The following is a 24464-nucleotide window of genomic DNA, read 5'->3' on the forward strand; positions in this document are numbered from 1 at the left end:
CTCTCACTAGCATCCAAACACCACAAAGGAATTTGACCTCTCCCTCCCACCAAGTGAGTAATATCTATTTATATTATTAGGTCAAGTCCAATAAGCGGGTTACTAGAGATTGTGCCACAATGTTAGGCCAACCAATACCCAACAATTTCCACCTTTGGCCCAAAACAGTGCAAAACATAATCACGGAATCGCAAGACACATCATCGCCAATTTATTACCACCGAGGCAACAAAGAGAATACCCAAGGTAAACTCGTATCACAAAGACCAGCGGCAAAGGCACAAAGCATGCGGAAATCACAAAGATCAGACGCAAGAGAACAAAGCATAGGAAAATCACAAAGATCTAACGCAAGAGCACAAAGAATGCGAAAATCACAAAGATCAAATACAAGAGCACAAAGCATGCGAAAATCACAAAGATCAAACGCAAGAGCACAAAGATCTAACGCAAGAGCACAAAGATCTAACGCAAAAGCACAAAGCATGCGAAAATCACAAAGATCAAATGCAAGAGCACAAAGCATGCGAAAATCATAAAGATCAAACGCAAGAGCACAAAGAATGGGAAAATCACAAAGATTGAAGGCAAGATCACAAAGCATGCCATTCCCATAAAAGACGAACCTCAAAGAGTTTTCCCTAAGTCAAAATTTAAAATTCGTTGACACGAAATAAATTTTTCAGCAGGTAGACACTTAGTACCCATATCAACAGGATTAAATTCTGAAGGAATTTTCTCTAACTTAACAATGCCCTTTTCAACAATATCCCGAATGTAATGAAACCTAACATCAATATGTTTAGTTCTATCATGAAAAACATGATTTTTACATAGTTGAATAGCAGATTGACTATCAGAAAACACAATCACATTTTTGTCAAGAAAATCAATTTCAGACAAAACAGCCCTAAGCCAAATTGCTTCCTTAAAGGCTTCAGTGGCAGCTACATACTCAGATTCTGTAGTAGATAAAGCAACAATGGGTTGAAGTTGAGACTTCCAACTTATGCAAGAGCCACACAAAGTAAACACATAGGAAGTGGTAGACTTTCTATTATCCCTATCATTAGCATAATTGGAATCTACATAACCAACCAACTTTGTACCTACAGAACACTTAGAGAAAGGCAAGTCAACATCAATAATGGTTTTTAGATATCTCAAAAGTCATTTCAAAGCATTCCAATGAGGAATACCAGGGTTAGACATAAATCTACTCAAGCAACTAACTGTATATGTAATATCAGGCCTAGTACTAACCATGAGATACATAACAGACCCTATTGCATTGGAATAAGACACATTCTTCATTTCAGTTTCAGTCTTAGGAGACTGATCCTTACTTAACACAAAGTGGGAAGCAAGAGGCACATTCACAGATTTAGCATCAGACATAGAAAATTTACTCAAAATTTTAGCAACATATGCACTTTGATTCAACACAATAGAAAATTTTGTTCTATCTCTAATGATATTCATGCCCAAAATCTTCTTAGCATCACCTAAGTCTTTCATGTCAAAATTTTCACAAAATGATTTTTGCACATGCATAACAGACTTCAGACATGGACTAACAATCAACATGTCATCCACATACAATAAAAGAAATACAGGCACAGAGTCTATATTCTTGAAGTAAAGGCAATGATCAGAAGAACTTTTTTTAAACATCAAAGATTGCATGCACTTATCAAACTTGATATTCCATTGCCTAGGAGATTGTTTTAAACCATACAAGGCTTTTTTTTTAACAAACAAACATGATCAGGCAAACCCCTCAGGTTGATGCATATAAATATTCTTATCAAGTTCACCATGTAAGAAAGCAGTAGTAACATCCATTTGTTTCAATTCTCAATCAAAGTGAGCAACTAAAGCAAGCATAATTCTAACAGTAGTGAATTTGACAACAGGAGCGAAAATTTCAGCATAATCTATTCCCTCCTTTTGAGTAAATCCCTTGGCTACTAACCTAGCCTTGAATCTAACTTTTTCATACTCTTGTTTCACCTTATACAACCACTTGCAATCCACTAAGGAGCAATGATGAGGTTTAGGAACAAGTTTCCAAGTATCATTGATTCTTAGGGAATTCATCTCATTATTTATAAGAACAATCCATTTAATAGAAAACTTAGACGTCAAAGCTTCTTTGTAAGAGTTAGGCTCATTACAGTCTAGGGATTCAAACATGTTAAAAGCAAATTCAGACATATTGCAATAATTCAAATTATTATCCCTAAATCTAGAAGGCATTATAACAGTTCTTCTACTTCTATCCCTAGCAAGTTGATAGTCATGCAAATCATCAGACGAATCATTTGAATCAGACAAAACATTTGAATCATGCAAATCATCAATACCATGCACATTATCATGCTCCACCTCATTTGGAGCATTCACATCATGTTCAACAGGTTGATCAAAAACTACAGGCACATGCTCCACCTTATTAGGAGCATCATTAACAGGAGTGGGGGACATAGACAAGCAAGGAAAATCATTCTCATTAAAGACAACATCTCTACTTATCACGATCCTAAGCCCAGGTTCACTCATATCCCAAAGCCTATAACCTTTTACCCCTTCAGGGTAGCCTAAGAACACACATTTCTTGGACCTAGGCTCCAACTTTTCAACCTTCTGATGCACATAGCCAACACAACCAAAAACTTTCAAGTGCTCAAATCAAGAGGTTTACCTGAAAACACAGATTCAGGACATTTCCCTCCTAAGGGAATACTAGGGAACCTATTTATTAAATAAGCAGCAGTATGCAAAGCATCCCCCCAAAACTTCTTAGACAAACCAAATGACGCTAACATAACTCTCACCCTCTCTAGAAGTGTCATGTTCATCCTCTTAGCAACACCATTCTGCTGTGGTGTGTACGGCACATACCTACGTCTTTTAATACCCCAGGTAACACATAAATCATTCATCTGTTTATTACAGAATTCAAGACCATTATATGTTCTAAGAGTTTTGATTCTCTTACCTGTTTGATTCTCAATCAAAATCTTCCACTCTTTAAACTTTTCAAAAACATCAGACTTATGTTTTAAAAGTAACACCCAAACTTTCCTAGAATAATCATCAATGATGGACAGAAAATATTAGTTCCCTCCATGTGTAACAACACTAGAAGGACCCCACACATCAGCATGTAAATATTCAAGGATATCAGTACACTTAGACGCATTTGGGTAAGAGGAGATGGGAAAACTCACCTTATGTTGTTTTCATAGCACACATGATTCACAGAAGGGGATGGGGGACAATTTATCACTACCAAAGTGACCACCTTTATGCAAAATTTCTAGACCTTTGTTACTCATGTGACATAATCTATTATGCCAAAACACAGATTTATCACCAATCATAGAGTTCACAGAGTCACAAGTAGTCTCAGCATGACACAAATACAGATTGTTCATCTTTTTAGCACTAAAAATAACAATAGACCCACGTAAAATTTTCATAACACATTTCCCCACTTTCCCTCCAAACCATCATTCTCAAGAGATGCACAAGACATCAAATTATAACGTAAATCAGGAACATGCCTCACATTCTTCAAAGTAAACACAGAGCCACAAGAGAACCTTAGGCATACATCACCTATTCCTAACACTTTGCAATTTTTCGAATTTGCCATAGACACAAAACCATGTTCAATCTCTTTATAGTTAGAAAAAAAATCTCTAAATGGAGTCACATGAAAAGTACAACCAGAGTCAACTAGCCAATTAGATTTGCATAAAGAATCATATAACATAGAGTTCAAGCTAGCATAATCACATAGATTATTAATCATAAAAATATCACTCATATTGCCCTCACAAACAGCCACATTAACATTTTCAACATGCTGATTTCTCTTAGGCTTAGGACAGTCCTTGATAAAATGACCAGACTCATGACAATTATAACACTTTTGGGCAGTAGACCTACCCCGAGATCTACCCCTCACATGCATGACTTCCCTAAAATTAATTTTTCCGTCATATGGAACCATACCATATTGATTAACACCAGACATGCTATCAAACAAATTAAAAACAATCAACAATCAATTGACAGAATTTAATAGGAGGGTTCAAGCTATGATACCTTGCGAAACTTAAAGAAAGTTTCGACTTACCCAGCCCGCTCGGGGATTTGCTGCTTCGTCTTCTCAGCAGCGGCACGGTAGAGGCACGATAGCGGCATGACAGCGGCACGACAGCGGCACGGTAGCGGCACAACAACGGCACAGTAGCGGCACGACAACGGCACGGTAGAGGCATAGTAGCGGCACAGCGGCGACTTTGATTATCAACGGTCGCGACAAACGCGACACTGACAACGGTTGAACAAGACAACAACGACTTCTTCTCCAGAGGCGGCAGCGGCTTTCTTCTTCCTCTAGTAGCAGTAGAAGCAGAGAATAAAAGAAGAGGATTAAACAAGAAACAAAGACAGATCTACGCTTATTGGTGAAGATAACTTATATCCTCCAACCCAATATCAAACTCCAATTACAAACCCTAAACCCTAGCTCTGATACCACTGTTGGGTGTGAATGCGATTGAAGTTTGGCTCAGTCCTCTTGTTTATCGATTCCGTTGCACCACTATCTCACACAAAAGAGGCAACCCTCTCACTAGCATTCAAACACTACAAAGAAATTTGACTTCTCCCTCCCACCAAGATAGTAGTATCTATTTATATTATTAGGTCAAGTCCAATAAGCGGGTTACGAGAGATTGGGCCACAATGTTGGGCCAACTAATACCAACACTTGTGATTGTAAGTTTGGTTTATAATCCCCACACTTAGGATTTTAAATAGAACAACTCGTTCTATCTTACTCATCATGTTTACATATTAGCTATCTGTTATGAATAGAAAATGAGCGTCTATTGCGATTCTAGGAAATTTGTGCATACAAGTGACACATTACTTGTTTTCTATCGATAAGGCTTCGAACTTATCTCTCCCTCTCTCGATGTAGAGACTACAAGGCGTATAATGTATCTAACAAACATGAAATCATCGTGCAATTCATGAATCTTCATTGAATTCTTTCTATCTCTCGATGAACGGGCGCGCTTCACATGACTCAAAATTCACAAGTTTTCGTGGAATTCTTTCTATCTTTCGATGAACGAAAGAGCTTCACATGACTCAAAATTCACAATCCGTGGGATAGTCTCTACTCCGATGTAGTTGGCCATTTTTTATAAAGGTACGTTTACACATTTTCTTTATGAGTTCATAATTATTTTGCTTGTGAATGGTCTAACCTTGTATCTAATTCAAAATGAGCAATCATAAATTTAATTAGATCTCAATAAAAGTTGGCATCAAGCCATTATAATTCTTTTGATTTCCATTTATTATGTCTTAAGTCTATTTAACAAGATACCACATGCTTAGTCCAAACATGATTCTAAACTCTCGTTAAGTTTTTTTAGACTTAAAGAAGAAGAAATAGAACCTCGAATGCACTCATTGGGCACACATGTGAATCACAATGTGAACTCTCGTATTTACTAATTTGCTGTTTATATAGATTACGAATCCTTGCACGTAAAAGACTTCACCAATATACTATAATGTGGATTAAGAAACAAATATAGAAATTTGAGCCCCGAAGTATGCAACAACCAAAATTGAGAATTTTTCCAAAAGAGTTGGAAAATATCTAGAGTTCTTGTGCATATTGAACATATTTTTAGAAACTTTACTCTCGATTAAGAAACTTTTGGGGGTTACGAGACACCCGATATGACTTCACTAAAACGAGCATTTTTTTGAAAGTGTTCCAAAAATTTTGAAAATTTCCAAAGTGGTCAAAAGTATTCTTATGAACCTTCTGCGAAAATTTCATAATTTTTTGGGCTATAGAGCTCCATACATTAGCCTTCCAAATTAAGCCATTTTTCAAACGATCCCCAAAAATTATGGGAAAATATTATAGTTTCAAAAATAATATTTTTAATCATTCCTGAAATTTTGGAATTTTTCTAAATCATTAAGAGACTCCAATTTGAAGAAACAAGATTGTTTAATATAAAAGGAACCAAACAAGTCTTAAGAAATATCACAAAAAGTTGGAAATCTAAAATTTATATCCAAAATTGGATAAATATAAAGTTGGTGGGTCGAATTGGACATTAACAATAGTTTTGGGACCAAATGTATTCGAATTCTCTGAAAATAATTCAAATATGGATGTTTTAAGTCAAAATTGCACAAAGCAAAGAGTCTGGGGCCTATTTAATTCAGAATTAAATAATTAATTCAGAATTAAACCTTCTAGGTGATTTTAAAAGAATTAATATTACAAGGTCCTCTTTGAACACCCTAGAGAAATTAGGAATTCGGAAATTCCAAAAGGAAAAGTTATTGTAGGGACTCTTCGTCTTCCTCCGTCTATACTTTCACCGAGCCGGTTCCCGATGTCGCAGTCGCACATAGATTCTCCATCTGACATTGCTTGCTCGGAGGTCGCCTCAAAAATAGTTGTAACTTCGTCGTCTAGCTATTCATCGGGAGCTCACTATAATTTGATGTTGAAGATTAGAGGAACACGTTGTCTTCCTCGATCTGGACTTCCGACATCCAACAGAACATCAGTCCACCTTGCAGCTGCTTTAGAAGACAAGAGCTCGTCGCTATAGAGGCTTTTGTACCTAAGGAACATTCTAGGGAGGCATTTCGACTAATAGACACAAGCAACATAGGAATAAAAAATAGATTCCCTTGCAGATCTAAGATACAAACGACAATTACCTCTTGTAACTTGCCATTTATCAAGACATTGGCTCCACAGATAGCATCAGAGTATTCCTTATCTTCTAGTGCCTCGATTTCACTAATGCTACGTTGAAGAGGTCGCATGGAATGCGCTCAAAGAATGGGCCGACTTTCTTCCTTTGATGACCAAAACTCGATGATTCCGGCGAGTTCTAGAATTGATAAATGAAGATAGTCACGACCTAACCTCTTCCTATTTAGACTCAACTAACCTTGGACTCTAACAGCTAGGGTAAATCAATCATTCAAGCAAATCCAAACATTCATCAATTAAATATAAACTGAAATTTAATTAATAAAACTGTTATGAATCAACATAACATCGCAGTCGATGTACATAATTTACGTCCTAAATGAATTAGAACATCAATCAATTAGAGAGACCTACCCGAATCAACAAAAACAAAGAAGAACGAACTGGAATCGAATTCACCGGAGTAGGCTAGAACCTCGTCGAAATCGCTTTCAGGTGTTCTTCAATTGGTTATTTTCTCTCCAAGTCTATTCTCTCTTATCTTAGTGAAAACTTAGCAAATGAAACCGTGCCCAAATTATTGGGATAACATCCTTAAATACCCTTAGACAATGGTAACTTAGGATTTTAGTTTTTTAGGAAAATCGATAACTCGGTTAGCAAGTTAAACTGGCCTTTTTTCCTCTTTAGTCACGCTTGGGATTATTTTATCTATGTAGGTAAACTAGTCAGGCAAAACTTTGAGCCTTTGATTGAACCAGATGGTCAAGTGTAGGTCGAGTTACACATTTTTAAGTTGGGCCATTCTAGTTTTAGTTTCCAGCTATCCTAGTTCGATCAAAATTTCAAATGACCATAACTTTTGACTCCAACCATCATTGAGGTTGAGTCGGGGTGTGTTGGAAAGATGAGTTAGTTAGCTTCCACATTCATGTTGGAAGAAATCTTCAATACTAGTTGTGGGTCCAAGAAATTCTCGATGGAGCGTCGATGGTCCTAAAGTGAATAACTTGGCTTACGGGCGACCTAGCATGTGTTGTAAATCGAACCATGGGTGCTACTTGATATCAAAAGAAAGTTATCTCAAAGGCCTTTCAAATGGTATCTCGTTTGCTCAATGATTGAGCCAAACAAAATATTTGAATTTTTAAAATCACCATATGCTTCAGTTCTCTCTATGAATGAAGTGTGTGAACCTTCAACGGGTTGTCGGGCTAAATTGATCACCTTAGTCGTCGACTAAAGACGCGGGACTAATGCCATTCGAACAGACTGTGTCTTAAATTTTTAGCCATAGGTCACAATCCAATAATAAACCGCCATAGCTTTAGTTATGAATTATACACCGTGGACATGCTTAGTTTGATCCCGTCTTGGTCGCACTGTCTTTTACTGCCAATTTGAGGGGGTTAAGAGTGTCGACTTCATTTTGGATAAAAACAAACATCGTAGAGGACTCTTCAAGCTTTCCTAATCATCTAAGAACAACTAATTCCGTTGAAAGTCCTTCTAGAATTTCTTCAGCAAACAATACCCTAAATGTACAAAATTTGGGTGTTTTACAAATAATCCTGCGCCTGGCATCAACATGACATCAGCACGTGCATTTTTTTTTATCATTTTGGGCGCGCAACTTGACCTGTTGACTTTCGTTAACCCACTCTTGACTCGCTCGGTTCAACTCATTTTTTTTTACAATTTTGCTCTTTTGAAATCCTTATACACAAAATTGCTAACAACAATATTATACTCATAATTTAATTTTTCGTACTTGTCAATCTGAACTTTTTAGGTTTCTCGAATTCTGACTTTTAATGAAAAATAACGCGTGGACACACAAATAAGCTCCGAACTGGTTGTTTGGTAGATTTTGTTCAACAACAATATTATACTCACAGTTCATGATTTTTCAAGACGGCTATTCTAAACGTATGAAAACATATGAAACTCGAGTATTTTGGAAATTGGCATTTGGACCACTACTCGAGGGTCATTCTAAGCCAATTTTGAAAAGTAATTTCTAATTTTTGCTTCCCCGGTCTAATAATCAAGTATGAACATCATATTGGACAGGGCATATTTATTTTAAGTTCGGGGTGTAAAAATTGAGTGAGTACAAAGATGTTTAATGGGAAGCGAAACAATCTTGAAGACATTTCATGGGCGACGAAACAATATTGAAGACATTTCATGTGCGGCGAAATGTCCTATTCGATTACTATTTGCCAAGATGTTTTATGGGCGGCGAAACAAATTTGAAGACATTTCATGGGTTGCAAAATGTCTTATTCGATTATTATTTTCTAAGATACTTCATGGGCGGTGAAACAATCTTGAAGACATTTCATGGGTGGTTAAATGTTGTATTTGATTATTACTTTCTAAGATGTTTCATGGGCGGAGAAACAATCTTGAAGACAATATTTAGGCCTTTTTCGGTATTGATTTATTATAATAAACTCATATTATTTTAATAATGTTGATTGATGTTAATTTTAAGAATAGTGGTATTTTTAAAAAAACTTAAAAAATATATTATATAATTATAAAATAAAATTTTAAATAATTTTTTTTTAATATTTTAGTTAACGAATTAAGTAATATAATAGTAAAAATCTATTTCACCTTAATTTAAAAAAAAAAAAAACAAAAGGAATATGGTTGGAATTTTATAGAAAAACACAGCCTATCATGTTCATAATATATTTGTTTTTAATAAATTGAGTAATTGTTTTTATTAGAGGTTGTTTGATTTGTTTTTTCATATTTATTTTTCTGAAAACTCAAATAAGATCATCATATTTTTTATAAATCATTAATTATGTAATTATTAATAAAAAATATTAAAATATTCTTATTTTATTTTTGTAAAATTTAAATATAAAAGAATATAATAATTTAATAATTTATTTAATTTTTTTTATAAAGAATCACCAAATAATTAATATCAAACAAGCCCTTAAATTAATTAAAAGCAGAGTTAATTAAAAATTTAAAGTACGCCAAGTGGGCCAAGACACGGAGTCGACGCGTCTGTTATCTACTTTGACCGTACACAAATGTAAGGAATTGTAAACATTAAAAATATAAAAATAGGTCAAAAGAAAACTCCCACTTCAACTTTCTTATTATCAAATCATATCGCTCCACCTACACTATTTTTTCCCACATTTTTTATTATCTATTATTATTTTACTCCATAAACTAAAGCAAATATGACAATCTTCTGGTTTCAATAAAACTTAGTATATTTTGGGGGTACATAGTCTCTTTTGTCACACCGCTCAAAAGAGAATACCGAAATATATTTGTAGATAAGTATTTTTGAATAGGATATTTTACAGAATAAAAATGATAATTTTTAAGTTTGTTCGATGGTTGAATAACCCTTAAGGATCTTCGAACATTGTCATCCCATGTAGTTGTTTCTGAAATATCTACGGAGATAAACTCATTGTTACCTTCTCCACTTGAAGGTGTACTTAATGTCTCGGGAATAGTGTCTGGTATGTCACTTTGAATTTCATAGTCATTATTTGTGATTGAATCATTGTGACATTCTTCTGTGGGATATCACATGGTATTCCTTTTTCTGCTTCTTTATTTGGAGAAGTATTTGAATTACTATAAGAAGGAATATTCCTACAAGAACAATTCACATCCAAGGGCAATACATGATCTTGCCAACCAAACTCATTGAGATCATCACTATTATCCTACTTATTTTGTTGTAAAATTAATCTTCATTAAAGATGAAATTACGAGAAATATATAGTTTTTTAGAAATATGATCATAACATTTATATTCTTTTTGGGTAGTAGAATAACCAAGAAAAATATCTTTAACTAATTGAGAACTTAATTTAAGAATATGGTTTATATGCACATAACATACACAACCAAAGACACGAAGATGATTATGGTCACTTTTCTTGTTTTTTAATTTTTCTAAAAGATTCAAATTATTAAGATTGTTGCTAGGAATACGATTAATAAGATGAGTATTAGTAAGTCAAGTATCAGACAAAAATCTTTTTGGAACGTTAGATTAAAATAACAGAGAGCGGGTAACCTCAAGAAGATGACAGTTTTTTCTTTCTTTTTGCCATACCATTTTGGGTCGGAGTATGGACACACGAGGTTTGATGCATTATACATTTTATTTTGAGAAAAGAGGAAATTTTTTTATTGACATATTCAGTCCCGTTGTCAATTCTAAATAATTTTATTTAAGCTTGAAATTGGTTTTCAATAAAGGAAACGAACTATAAAACTTTTGAAAATACTTTTGATATATTGTGTAGTAAAAAAAAATCTATGTGGGTTTTGAAAAATTATCGATAAATGAAACATAATATTTAAAATTATTATATGAAGTAGTAGGTGCTGGACCCCAAATATCAGAATGAATTAATTCAAAATGTTCTTTAGATAAACTATTTGAATTGTGAAACGGAAGTCTGATTTGTTTAGTAAAATGACATACATCGCAATCTAAAAAATCAAACTTCGATAAAAATAATTTTTTAAGCACATGTTTTGATGGATGTCCTAAACGACGATGCCATAGAAAATGAGAATTATTCTTAGAATGTAAAACATAACTAGAACGTTTAATAATGTAAAGATTATTTTCAAGTCTTCCTTTACCAATCGTGATATCGGTCGACCTTTTCTGAAAAACAACATCAACGTCAGGAAAAATAACTAAGCAATTAAGGTCCTTTGTGATTTTATTAACTAAGATTAGATTTGGTAATAATTAAAGAACATACAAGATATTATCAAGTTGTTTTAAGAAAAGTTTAATGATCCAATTCCATGAATGAGAATACTAGAATAATTAGCTAATTTAACATTTTGATTGAGTTTTCTAAATTTAAATTTTCAAAAAATTCTTTATTTTTAGTCATGTGATCAGTGGCGCCGAAATCAACAATTCAATAATTTAAAGAGGAATTGACATTAGAAGAATGAAAATATATACCTGGATCCACTTGATTCAACAATTTCTCCTGTTGGGTTTTCATGAAATTAGAGAATTGGAGAAAGAGCTTGAAGTTGTCTAGATCCACACCACACACTTTATTATGATTGAGCTTTGGAGTATTCCCTTCAGCTTGAGACTTCTTGTTTGAAGGGAGAGCCCAATCTGAGGAACTTTCCACCTTAAAGACGTTAGAAGCCCTAACTTCATTTGACCCAAGCAGACTCCAATCTCTCAACGTACTGCATTTTCCGTCTCCATGAATGAGAAATCCCCTCCGACCATTTTCCCTTTTGTTGCCTCTTTGTCGACCGTCTTCTCCATACATTTGTTCCCTGAAATGGGTGGAGGTGGTAGCAGTAGTCTTTGATATGAGAAATTTTGTCTTAGTGATCACACTTGAAGTTCATATTTGGCTCTTTGCCTCGATTCGAGAGAGTTCGTTGGTTAGAGAGGTAAACTCGATTATCTCCCATGTCCCAGAGACCTTTAGAGTTATCCCAACGAGTATCATCTTTCTCAAGTCTTGCAATTACATTTATGAGCGAGGGAATCTCCGGAGCGAGAAGAATTTGGGACTTTACATTGTCCCAACTCGAATCCAATGAAGCCAAAATTTTGTAAATCTTTTCATGTTAATTTCTTTGGGCTATGGTGATTGGATTTGTTGTTGGTGGGAGATAAATTTCTAACTCATCCCACGTTCTAGTAAGTTCTCCAATGAAGTCTGTGATGCTTGATCCTTTCTTTGAGATGAAAGATATTTCTTTTTTCAGTTGAAATTTATGAGAGAATATTTTGGACTTATCGTAGATTTTTTGTACAGAGTCTCATAAGTCTTTAGAAATTACGGTATTCATAAAAATGACAACAATTGCTGGTTCCATGGAATGAAGGAGCCAAGACATGATTTTACTGTCTTGTGTTTCCCATTCTTCTACTTTCTGAAAATCTTCTTTTGTGCTCTTGCCTAATTATGAGATTTTGGTTTGCCGTTGTTGGTAATAAATTTTGTTTTGGCCCTTGATTTTAGAAAGAAAGCATCTTTTTCCTAATGAAAATAATTCTTCCCATTTAGGTCCTTTGGGTAGGTTGTACTTTGTAAGAGTAGCCCCCGGTGGCCATTGTCGGTCCACTCCAATTCGATGAAGACAAAAAAATATATTCAGAGAACTACTTGGGCTTGGAGAAAATTGTAGAAATAATCTAAGGATAATAAATGAAATAGTAATGAAGAGAATCGGAGTCTCGAGATATTAAATTTAGTCGGATCAACCGTGAGAGATTAGATTGAGTCGGATCAACTGCAATGAAGTGCCAATCTAATCTCTCCCTTCAAACAAGAAGGCCCAAGCTGAAGGGAATACTCCAAAGCTCAATCATAATGAAGTGCGTGGTGTGGATCTATACAACTTCAACTTCAAACTCTTTCTCAATATATATATTTGTATTATTGTAGCATAAAATATAATATTGAATTTACACAAAAAAAAAAGAAGTATTTATAGACAAATAAGTGTTAGCCATTAAACACAAACCTACATTTGAGCTTCTTAAAGGTTGATTTTATCTATAACTAGTATGAAACCCTACGTTGTACGGGAAAAATATAAATAATTTTTTTTATAAAATGTTTAATTTAATAAAAGAGAATATTATAATTTTTATAAAATATTTAATTTAATAAATGAGAATATATTTATATGAAGAAAAAATAATATATATATATATATATATATAACTAGAGAAAAAAATAGAAAAAATAAACAGAATTTTTATAAAATATTTAATTTAATAAAAGAGAATATATTTATATAAAGATAAAAAATATATATAATATATATAATTAGAGAAAAAATAGAACAAATAAATTAATTATTATTAATTGTTTCATAATCTAAGTAAATTGTATAAAAATAAATATATATATATATATATATATATATTATAAAAAAAAAAACTTTTATGAACCAAATATTTTATATACATATAAACATGATTTAATTTAATAAAAGAGAATATATTTATATTAGGATAAAATGTAATATATATATATATATGTGAATATATAATTTAAATATTTATTAATTAAAAAAACACTGAATTTACATTAAAAAATTTATTATCTAACATTAGAAAAAATTAAAATTATAAAAATGAATAAAAAAAAATAATATATAAATAGTTGTGGGAAAATGATGTAAGGAAAAAATATTTATATGTAATTAATTATGAAATATATATATGATGTGAGAAAAAAAATGGTTGATTAAAATTGAAAATAATAATAATAATAATAATATTAGACATACCAAAAGCTTGATTTAATTTAAATTATTGAAAACAAAATAAAAATTTAAGTTAACAGAGTATTAAATATGTTAAGACCTTGTATAAAAATTGAAAAGACAATATTAAACCTAGCATTAATACAAAAACATTTATAACTCTAGTATAGTTTAAAATATCTTATATTATAATAATAGTTAATAATGTATATTAATAAAAAAAACTTCCATAAAACACGAAATTAAAAAATGTAAAATGAAAAGAGAAATTAATTTTTTTTTGTCTTTTTCGTCCTATCTCTTCAACAACTTTGTCTAATGCTCCTCTCTAATAAAATTTAATTAATATATAAAACACATTTCAAAAACCTAAATAAGACATTAAAATAGATTAAAAAACAATTTATTTGATCACAAAAAATTGAAAAAGTACCTCTTTAACAACTTTGCCTGAAATTGATGCTCCTCCCTAATAAAATTTTATTTAATATATAAAAACGTTTCAAAAAACTAAATAAGACATTAAAATAGTTTAAAAAAAAACACTTTTTTATCAAAAAAATTGAAAAAGTACTTCTTCAATAATTTTGTCTGAAATTGATGCTCCTCCCTTAACAAAATTTAATTTAATATATAAAACACATTTGAAAGTTGAGCATAAAGATATCCAAAATATGTTTACCTGTTGATTGAGTAATTAGTGACTGACTTGGATCAAACTCTTTATTAATCGTAAAATTGTGCGATTTTTTCTTCAGGTTGTAATCAGTAATTTTAACTTGGAACACAAGTTTTCGCGATGACATTGATGATAGCGGCAATGGTAAATCTTTGTCACAACTCGTATGTAATTGTAACAAATCTGAAACAGTTAAATTAACTAACTTATTGACAACTCTATCAAAAGGCACAAATAATGCAGCTCCTGACTCGTCACCAACCTCAATCTCTAATTTATATCTAAAATAGATACAAAATAATAAATGAGAAAAAATAGATATAATCAAATATATGAATATAGTTTGTTAATGATCAAAGAGACAAAAATAAACACCTTGGAGTAGGATTTTTTTTGTAACTTTAACACATGAGTTGCAAAAAAAAAACATCGCTTTCGAGCGTTACTTTTCTGCGACAATCATCACAAGAGTAGTAAAACCAACCATTGTAGTTGCATACATTATTGATTGTCACTTTAACGGTACGTATACACTCCTCTTAACCAATAAACAGTAAGATAACTATAAAATATTGAAATACTAATTTTACCAACCTTGCTGTTCTCATTTGACAATAGGTTGTATAATTCCTCAATTGTGTGTCGATCTTTCATCATATCATTTTGTAAAGACATCGAACTTTCAACAGTATCATCCAACAAACATACTTGAGATGGATGGAATACAAATCTATAATTAGTTGAGTAAAGGTGTCACAAAAATAATAGTCATTAAAACAAAAAATATTTAAACAAAGAGTATTATTTAAAGAAAGACAATATCAACCTTTCTCGCATAGTCACCACCTCTGGAATCATTAGATTTTGAAAAACTTGAGTAGCCGTTGTTGAAGAAAGGACATGATGACCTATTGAAAGCACATAAAAATGGTTAACACAAACATATTAAGACATAAGCATGTTTTTTTTTTTACAATTCATACCTTGGTATAACTTGACAAGTATGTCGGTCACAACTATTACGATTGGATCTTGGTTGTTAGATCCCTCAATAAATTCAAAATTTTCGGCTATGTTTCCCCATAAAGTTAGATTAATATTTTCTCAACTATAAAATAACACATATAAAAGGTAAAAATTAAAATATTTAATAGAGTAAAAAAACAAAAGAACTCATTTAACTTATAGATTTATAAATGATCAACCTATCAAATTGAAGGTTCAAACCACGTTTCGCAACAGTGCTATATCCAGTTTTGTTAAAAGTCTTAGAGCCCAAACTGTTAAGACGAGCTATAATAATTATAACATAAAAAAGAAAAATGTAAGTTAAAAAAATGAATGAAAGACAATAGTTAATCAAAACACTACCCGTTAGTTGTGAGCAATTATCACTTCTAGAAATAACCTCCTTATAATCAGAGAAATTAAATTTATATCTCGGAATATTTAGAATCTCAAAAACAGACTTCATGGTTGTCCCGTAGCTAAACAAAATTTTCAGAGAGTTTGGAACATGTTTGTACTTAGCATTTGACTTGACAACCCGCAAATTTTGAAATATGTACATGTTACCCTCCTTTAATAAGTTTCGATGACTTGGAACAAATTGACGATCGATGCTGACATGAATAACCGCACCCTACAAATTACATGTTAGTTTGCACTAATATGATACACATTATAATAACATACATTAATATATAACAAAATATTAAACACACTTACATCCTTGTCTATTAAATAGAAATCAACACTTAGCAATTCATTTTTTTTTTTTAGTATTTATTGCATCCTACATGTACATAACTCTTGCAACTAAATGTTTGTAGTTGTCATTCGTAGTCAAATCTAGAATTCCAATGGATGCTTGTGTGTCCATTTTTTGATATTTTGATATGAATTGACATTATAATAGTCAATATAAAATATAAACATAAAAAAATATAAAAAAAAAAATAACTTTAAAAATATTTATATGTAAATATAGATGGAATAATAATAATAAATTATTAATATAATATAATATATTAAATATGAGAATAAAGATAAATATTATAAAATAATGAGAAATAATAAATAAATTAATTAAACGTTATAATATATATATTTTTAAAATTACTTATTTCTTCTATGATTAAAAATAAATATCATGTATTAGATTTTAAAAGAGTCACATCTTCGGTAAAATAGTTATTTTTATGAGAATTTAATATATTATGCCAAACATTTTTTTTTTATATAAAAACATTAAGAATATTTAAATGGATAATTGGATTGTTATAATTAAAGAAAGTATATATGAAAAAATGAAAAAATATTTAAAAATGAGATGTTATGTACATAACAAACACATCTATTATATTATAAAAAAAATATTTATAAATATTTTAGTACGGTAATTAATGACTTGTATAACATATGCTAATAATAATAATAAATTATTAATATAATATGAATATATTAATCACTACGTAAAGTTAAAAGCAAATATTATTTTTAAAGTTAATTTAACATTAATTAATACTAAACACATAATTTATTAAATCATATAACAACATAATATATACTTGGTAAACTGTTCTATCAATTCAAAGTTTCATAACCATAATAAGGCAAATACCCATAATAATAGCATAAACACAGTTGACACAACAAAGGACCAGCGTCCTTTGAAACACATGATTTGGGTTCACTTCTTGACAGCTATGAACAAACCCCACCTCTGTTCACCAGCCGAACTCCTAGCCATCTTAGATTTCCAACCACTAACTATCTCGTCGTAATCCTCCTTAAGGAATACATAATTCATACCAAATCACAATCAATTTAGATACATTAGGCGAAACGGTGAGAACCTATAAAGGGAAACTAACACAAACCTTAGAGAAGTCTTGAATGAATGCTTCTTTTTCATTCTCAACCTTATCCAACTCTTCCTGCAACACCTTTAGAAACTGAAAACCAAACATGTTTGCAATAAGTTAATATGACAATAAGCGATTAGCAAAAATGAAAATGATGATAAGAACCTGGTCAGTCCGATCTTCTGCAATAACATCCTGGAAGCCAGCATCTTTAAGCATCTGTAAGAATAGTCCCCAACATTAATTTTACCCCAAAGAGAAGAATCCTCACTATTTAAGAGAAGGAATACCTGTGCATATGTTTCTACATCATGAAGATCATAGCCTCTTTGTTTGATGTAATCTGCAAACTCCACTGAGGGAATTCCAGCACACTTACAGTAGTCACTAATCAGAACCTTACCTCCTGGCTTCAGCCATTTGTAAAATGATTTGAACAAGGCAGGTTTGTCCTGAAAACAAATAAACCAATATCAATTTTTGGTTTATTTTTTCAATATTCATTAACCATGTAAAGAAAACTAAGTTGGGATTATGGTATGCACCATAATTCCCTCCATTTTTTAAGCATAAAGCTCTTTGGGGGTCTAGAAATATTGTGGAAAATACAATTACCAAAGGAAAGTTGCAGTTCCAAATCGATTCAAGTGCATTGAAACGAAACGATGTCTTATATGATATGACGAAGACTTGAACTCATGACCTTGTGGATGATCTACCACTGAGCTAATCAATTGAGTCTTAGTATCAATGAAAATACTCTTTATCCAAATAACCCATTTCTTATATCAAACAAGTTTATTTTCTTACTAAATAACCAAATCAAGGCCCAAGTTTAGCAACAGAAATTAATTTAAAGTAATGAAAAATCCCATTTGTGTCAGAAAATGTACCTGAATGTGGAGAATAGTGTCTCTACTGTAAATGACTTCCAATGTATTCTCCGGGTATGTCTTCTTAGTGCAGTCAGCAACTTCAAATTCAACTGCACATTTTAGACCAATTGCCCTTTCTATAGCTAAAGAGATCATATTGATGGAAAGATCTATTCCAATAACATGAACATCGAAGTTCTCAGCCATGTAGAAATCTCCTCCACCAATACCACATCCCACGTCAAGCACTTTCTGACCAGGCCTAAGATCAAGCTTTGCAACAAACTCTTTCGTCGTCTCTGTCATTCAGTTTTTATTCATCTATTAAACTGTTAAAAAAATGTTCTTCGACCCAATTGTCAATATAATGCAACAAGATAAAATCCATTTGGAAATTATTTTCAATATAGTTCATTAGTTAATCTAAATAATTAAGTATCTTATTTCAGTAAGTTCATTGATAACATTTTAAATCACTTAATTATTTCAATCCAGCACAAATTAAGCTTAAAAATTGGCTTAATTTGATAAGTTTGGCGTTTTTAATGGGAATCAAAATGAGACCTTTAGTTTCTTAGGTACCCTTTATCAGTTCAGCTACCACAGTGGATTGTCAGTTTTGTAAGTTATAATGAAAGTGTGCAAAAGACGACTTAACCATTAAAAATTAATCAAATTACGTGTAATAAGTAAATAATCTTAAAGTACTCTCTTGGCACTAGTTTAACAATTGTGTATACCAGCTTACATATTACTACATAGAATACAAATACTTTTATTTGGTTTATTCACTCAACAAATTCAGCACTTAAAATTCAAAATTTTGTATTCAATAGTTTTATCAAATGTGCACCTCCTATAGAAATTGAGCATACCTATACCCCCTGTGCTAACAAACCCTTCGCCGAACACACGTTCATAGCGTAGTATTCCATTACATTTGTATTGGACATTGTCCAGGAACTTCTGGAAACCTCTATCATTGTAAGAGCTAATTTTCTGCCACAACCAGCAAATCTGCACCAAGAATGCAAGGTGATGCTATAAAGTATAAATAACTATTATGAATACATTTAAGTACAAATAGAAGGATTGTAAACAATTTTATTTTTACCTGGTTTTGGTTCTTTTTGCTTTTCACGTATGCTCCAATGCATTTGCAGCCAACAAGAGAAAGTTCAAAACAATTCCCGGAATTGTCGCCTACATGACACTCTTTGAACACCTGTTGAGCAGTTGGAATCAAGAAGCTACCACCACAAATAGAAATATGACCTTAAAATAAAGCCTGACATTGTTGAAACCAAGTGTGATAAGTAATAAATTGCTATATAGGCAACAGATGTTGTGAGTTTACTTGGATCCAACACTATTTTCCTTTCTTCTTTTATGTGGGGGATTGTGAGTTCTGAGTTCTGACCCTTTAGGCGTTAGTTATCACAATTGTTTACCTGTGGTCTCATTCATTTCAAACTTAGTTTTTTATGTCAAGTTTATAATCCAACTACATTTATTTTTACCAAACAAAAATATATTTGGCTTCCTGATCCAGCTACAACTCCATTTTCTAAATACATTTGTGATTTGACCCAACTGCATTTTTCTTGCCAAAAAAAGTTTATATAACTACAAATTTGGTGATTTCTTGTTTAGATTGAGATACAACTACAAATTTCTAAAGACATAGTTTCCAAATAGTTTTCCATCTAACGAATACCATCCAAGATAGTGAGTTTTAATTGAGGTTTATGTTCACTTAAATATATTTTCAATCTGACTAATCTCTTAATATAGGTCATTCATCTTTATTCTGTTTCAAACTCATATGTCCATGCTTATGGTAACAATTTTGCTTAATCAATGAACTGACTACGCTTCAATAAGAATTATACATACTATATGTACCTTTGTATAATATCGAGGCTCACGGTAGTGAGTTGGATTGTTCTTTCGCTTATGGTCTCCCGACTGATGGAAGCATGACTCTCGAAAGAAAATAAAACCACCCACCTTCAACCATTTGACCATTCTTTCCACAAGATTCTCAACCTGCAAGTGAAGAAGATCACGAGTTCTCTCTGTTAAGATGATGGAAATGACAAATCAACTGTTAATGCCTGTTTCTCACTTAAGAGGTCCACTAGTTGTGCATAATTTAGACCAAGAACATGACAATGAGTGGATTTTACACAGTTCTTATTAGAAAATATGGTTTGGAATGCAGAGAATATTTAAGCCATGTAGTAGATACACGCATCATATTCAATTGAACTAGAGACATTTCAATTCAAATGGCTTATACATTTCAAGTGACCGGTTATCCAAATAGTTAGCTTGTTTATACATGTAAAAACAAAGAAATCTCACCTCATTGTCAGATAGATACATCAATAGCCAGTTTGAGAATATCATGTCCATGGATTCATCAGGAATATTGAGCTCAGGTGATGTAACATCAGCACACAAGAATTTAACATTCTCCAAATGCCCATTGATACTTGCATTCTGCGAGATTTGAAACATGAAACAATGTAAAGAGAAAATTCTAGTTTAACTATTGAAAATTCTGTCTGCAGAAAACAACATATATATCCTAGACACCTTCTTTATCACACTCTCAATAAAATCCAGAGCCAAGACCTGACCAGCTTTCTTAGCTAGTTCAGAAGTAAAACGACCAATTCCTGCACCAAGTTCCAGTACAGATTTGCCTTCATAAGGTGGTAGCATAGAAAGAACCTGCATATTGGTCAAATTATTACATGATCTTCTGTAACTAACAGGTAAACAAGTTTTGTTTAGCCATTAGATACTCTTCAGTTCTAAATATTCTATATTTTAACTTAAAAAATTAATATTTATAGTATTATCATAATTTTATAAATATATATAGTGGGATAAAAATATGTGAAAGTAAAACTTAAAATAGAATAAGAAAAATCTAATATATAAAATTAATGTTAAAAAAACAATGAAAAAATAATATGAAGGAATAAATCATGAAAAAAATGCAGAAAATAAGAGATTATGGCCTCATTTGAATTAAGATGAGAAACAATTAATAACTTTTTTTATCTATAAACAAAAACTTAAGTAAAAAGTGTTAAATGGAGCCTAATTTTTTTGTGGCAAATGTTTTTACCATTATAGATCTATAGATTAACAAAGATAAAATTAATGATAATTTTAAATACAAAGATTGTTTCAGTTTGTGGGTGTCATTTTCTTTACTTTAAGCACCAAGAGTCTTAATTACTATTCATCCTTCTTTAATTTTTGTTTATCTTATTAAATCATAAACCGAATGAAAAACACACTATTATTTATGAATTATGATCATTGTGATTGGGGCATTTTTGTTTCCACAGTATCTGCAAATCCCTTCTCAAACCAGTTGAAACAGATTTACCCAATATATATTGATGCTCCTAAATATTATAATTTAAATCCAAGTAAATCATAGTAACAACAATTGATAGCTTCAAAATTAGGCCTTTTCTTATCTTATCAAAATCAGAAACAGTATGAAAGACAACAATTATTATGAATCATTGTGAATGACATTTTTGTCTCCACTATAATTCCAGATTCCTTCTTCTTAAACCAGTGTTGAAACACAATTACCCAACATATATTCATGTTCTTAAATATTCTAATTTAAATAAGCAACTTGATAATAATAGAAATTGTTAGCTTCAAAATTGGGTCTTTTTTCTAACTTATTAAAGAGTAAGAAAGACTACAAAATTATTTATGAATCATTGTGAAGGTCATTTTTGTCACCACTATATCTGCAAATCCCATCTCAAACCAGTGTTAAAACACTTCTTAGCACCAGTATGTTTTATTTTGTGACCCGGGTTTATTTCTCGTGTGGCTAGTATAACCTCCCACAACCATGATCATTTTAAATGAAAGGGTTTGTAATTAAGAATCGAATGTAAAATCTTTAGTTTCTTAAATAAGACCATTCCCACTTAAACTAGCCTGATGGGTTAGTTAGTAAAACATGAGTGAAGAAATATAGTAAAAACAAGTAATAGCAATTGATAGCTTCAAACTTGGGCAAATTAACCTATAGAAATGAATAATTTTTCTTGGGAAAAAATATTGATTCATATAGAAGTAAGTGTGTTCTGATCTTGAGTTAAGAGTAAGAATTGATTTTAGGTGAAAGTTAAAGTAAAAGCTGAAGGTAGCTTTCAAATGGGTCAAATTCTTTAAAAGAACAATGAAAATAGAGAAGGTGTATGGAAAGAAAACCTCAGGCCTCTCCTCTTTGTCAAGATCAGCAGCTTTGGAATCAAGCATCATAGCTTCAAGAGTGAGTTCACTAGAATGTTCAATCCAATAACTCTTTTGAACATGACGCTCTTGTCCTGCAAACATGTAACTCTTCCAGAAGTCATTATCATCACAAAATTTCCAGAAGAGGACACAAAGAAACATAAAATGGAGCAGAGTTTTGACCTTGGACAGCCATGGTGAAATGGTTTAGAGGTATGGAGAATGTAGAGAGTTAAAATTCGGACAAATCGCGGGAACGAGAAGGAAATGCGAAGGAAGAATGAGAGAAGAGAAATCTAGTAACCCTCAATAAGAATACGGTAATCTGGTATATGTCCACGATCACCTGCCCTTTGGATACATGCAGATGCAGTTTCCGTGTGATGTAGTGTTTGATACTTATAGAATGATGAAATGGATAGAGATGATAACACCACCCAGATACAGAACCGACACACAGTAGAGAGAGAGAATGCATATATGCGGCCATTGGAGAGGGCGAAGAGAGGGGATCTTTGTGGGTGTGAGAGACGAGATCCAATGTGGGCCAATTATGGATTCTTTGTGTGGAATCTATTTTATCATTAGTTAATTACAGTTTACGGAATTTATCCAAATTTGTCCTCAAGTTTTAGTCTTTTCATATTGTTGACACTAATTAGAGATTACAATGAGTACCCTATTCGAAACTAAGTTACACACCCTATCCAATTACACTATGGGTGTATCCAATTACACTATAACCATCTTTAATCTAAACACGTAATACTCGACAGATAGAGCGGTCAAACGGGCCAACCCATGGCGGATGGGCCTACCCACTAAAACCCATCATTTGACGGGTCAACTGCGGACCAACCCGCCATCCCGGCGGACTAAAAATTCCCAACTCAACCCAATATGGGTTGCGGGTTAGGCGGGTTCGACCGCGTTTTATTTCACTACAAATAAAAATCATTAATAATTCTAAAAAACAAGAGTTCGTGATCAAATAGTTATAATACACACCAAATAGTTATCATCAATCGAGATATAATTCATGTCAAATCCTATAGAAGTTCTGGAACTGGAACCAAGTTTGAATCCACGAATCCTTGAAGGCGAGAACGAAGAGAAGAAAAACTGAACAAATAAGTAGTTGGCGGTCAATGGGCAAAGTATTGAGCAACCAATTTTGAATCCACGAACCCTTAAAGGCAAAAACGAAGAGAAGAAAGACGGAACAAATAAGTAGCCGGCGGGCGAAATATTGAGTATTGGCTTCTGCAGTGCTGCCTGAGAGAGAAAAAAAAACTAGGGTTATGCGACATATGTCTATAAGGCTATAAATTATATTAGATTTTTTTTGTCAACCAGTAGGCTAACCCAAGCCCGACCCGCCTAAGCCCGTGTCGGTCCACTTCCAAATTGGTTGCTAATATTTCAACATAACCCGTCTAAATTGTTTGGCGGGCCTAACCCAAATTGTCGGCTTTACCGACGAGTATCTCATTATCCAATTTTATATTAATTTTTTTTATATTTCAAATCTAATTCTAAATACACTGAATAAAAATGAAAAATCAATAATAAAAAATAAATCTACCAAATACTTCAAGTTTGATTAATAAATAAAATTTTGAAATATGTTTGAAGGAGGTATAAATGTGATTAAAAGTCACTAATAAACATTTAAAAAATCTCATAAGTATTTGTAGAAA

At 32.1% G+C, this 24464-nt stretch overlaps 1 protein-coding gene across 1 annotated transcript; it reads right to left on the reverse strand.

The window, feature by feature from the left end:
- Positions 1 to 17255: 17255 nt before the first annotated feature.
- On the reverse strand, positions 17256 to 23303 carry LOC124934396 (phosphomethylethanolamine N-methyltransferase-like). Its single transcript, XM_047474922.1, has 12 exons — positions 22948 to 23303; positions 22741 to 22856; positions 21079 to 21216; positions 20845 to 20982; positions 20383 to 20526; positions 19559 to 19702; positions 19353 to 19518; positions 18496 to 18776; positions 17893 to 18054; positions 17768 to 17821; positions 17618 to 17692; positions 17256 to 17526 (listed from the first exon to the last, which is right to left on the reverse strand). The coding sequence occupies exons 1-12, from the start codon at positions 22958 to 22960 to the stop codon at positions 17428 to 17430; spliced, it is 1530 nt and encodes a 509-aa protein (XP_047330878.1). The 5' UTR covers positions 22961 to 23303; the 3' UTR covers positions 17256 to 17427.
- Between the last annotated feature and the right edge of the window lie 1161 nt (positions 23304 to 24464).

Source organism: Impatiens glandulifera, chromosome 4 (assembly GCF_907164915.1).
Source record: "Impatiens glandulifera chromosome 4, dImpGla2.1, whole genome shotgun sequence".
Lineage (NCBI taxonomy): Eukaryota > Viridiplantae > Streptophyta > Magnoliopsida > Ericales > Balsaminaceae > Impatiens > Impatiens glandulifera.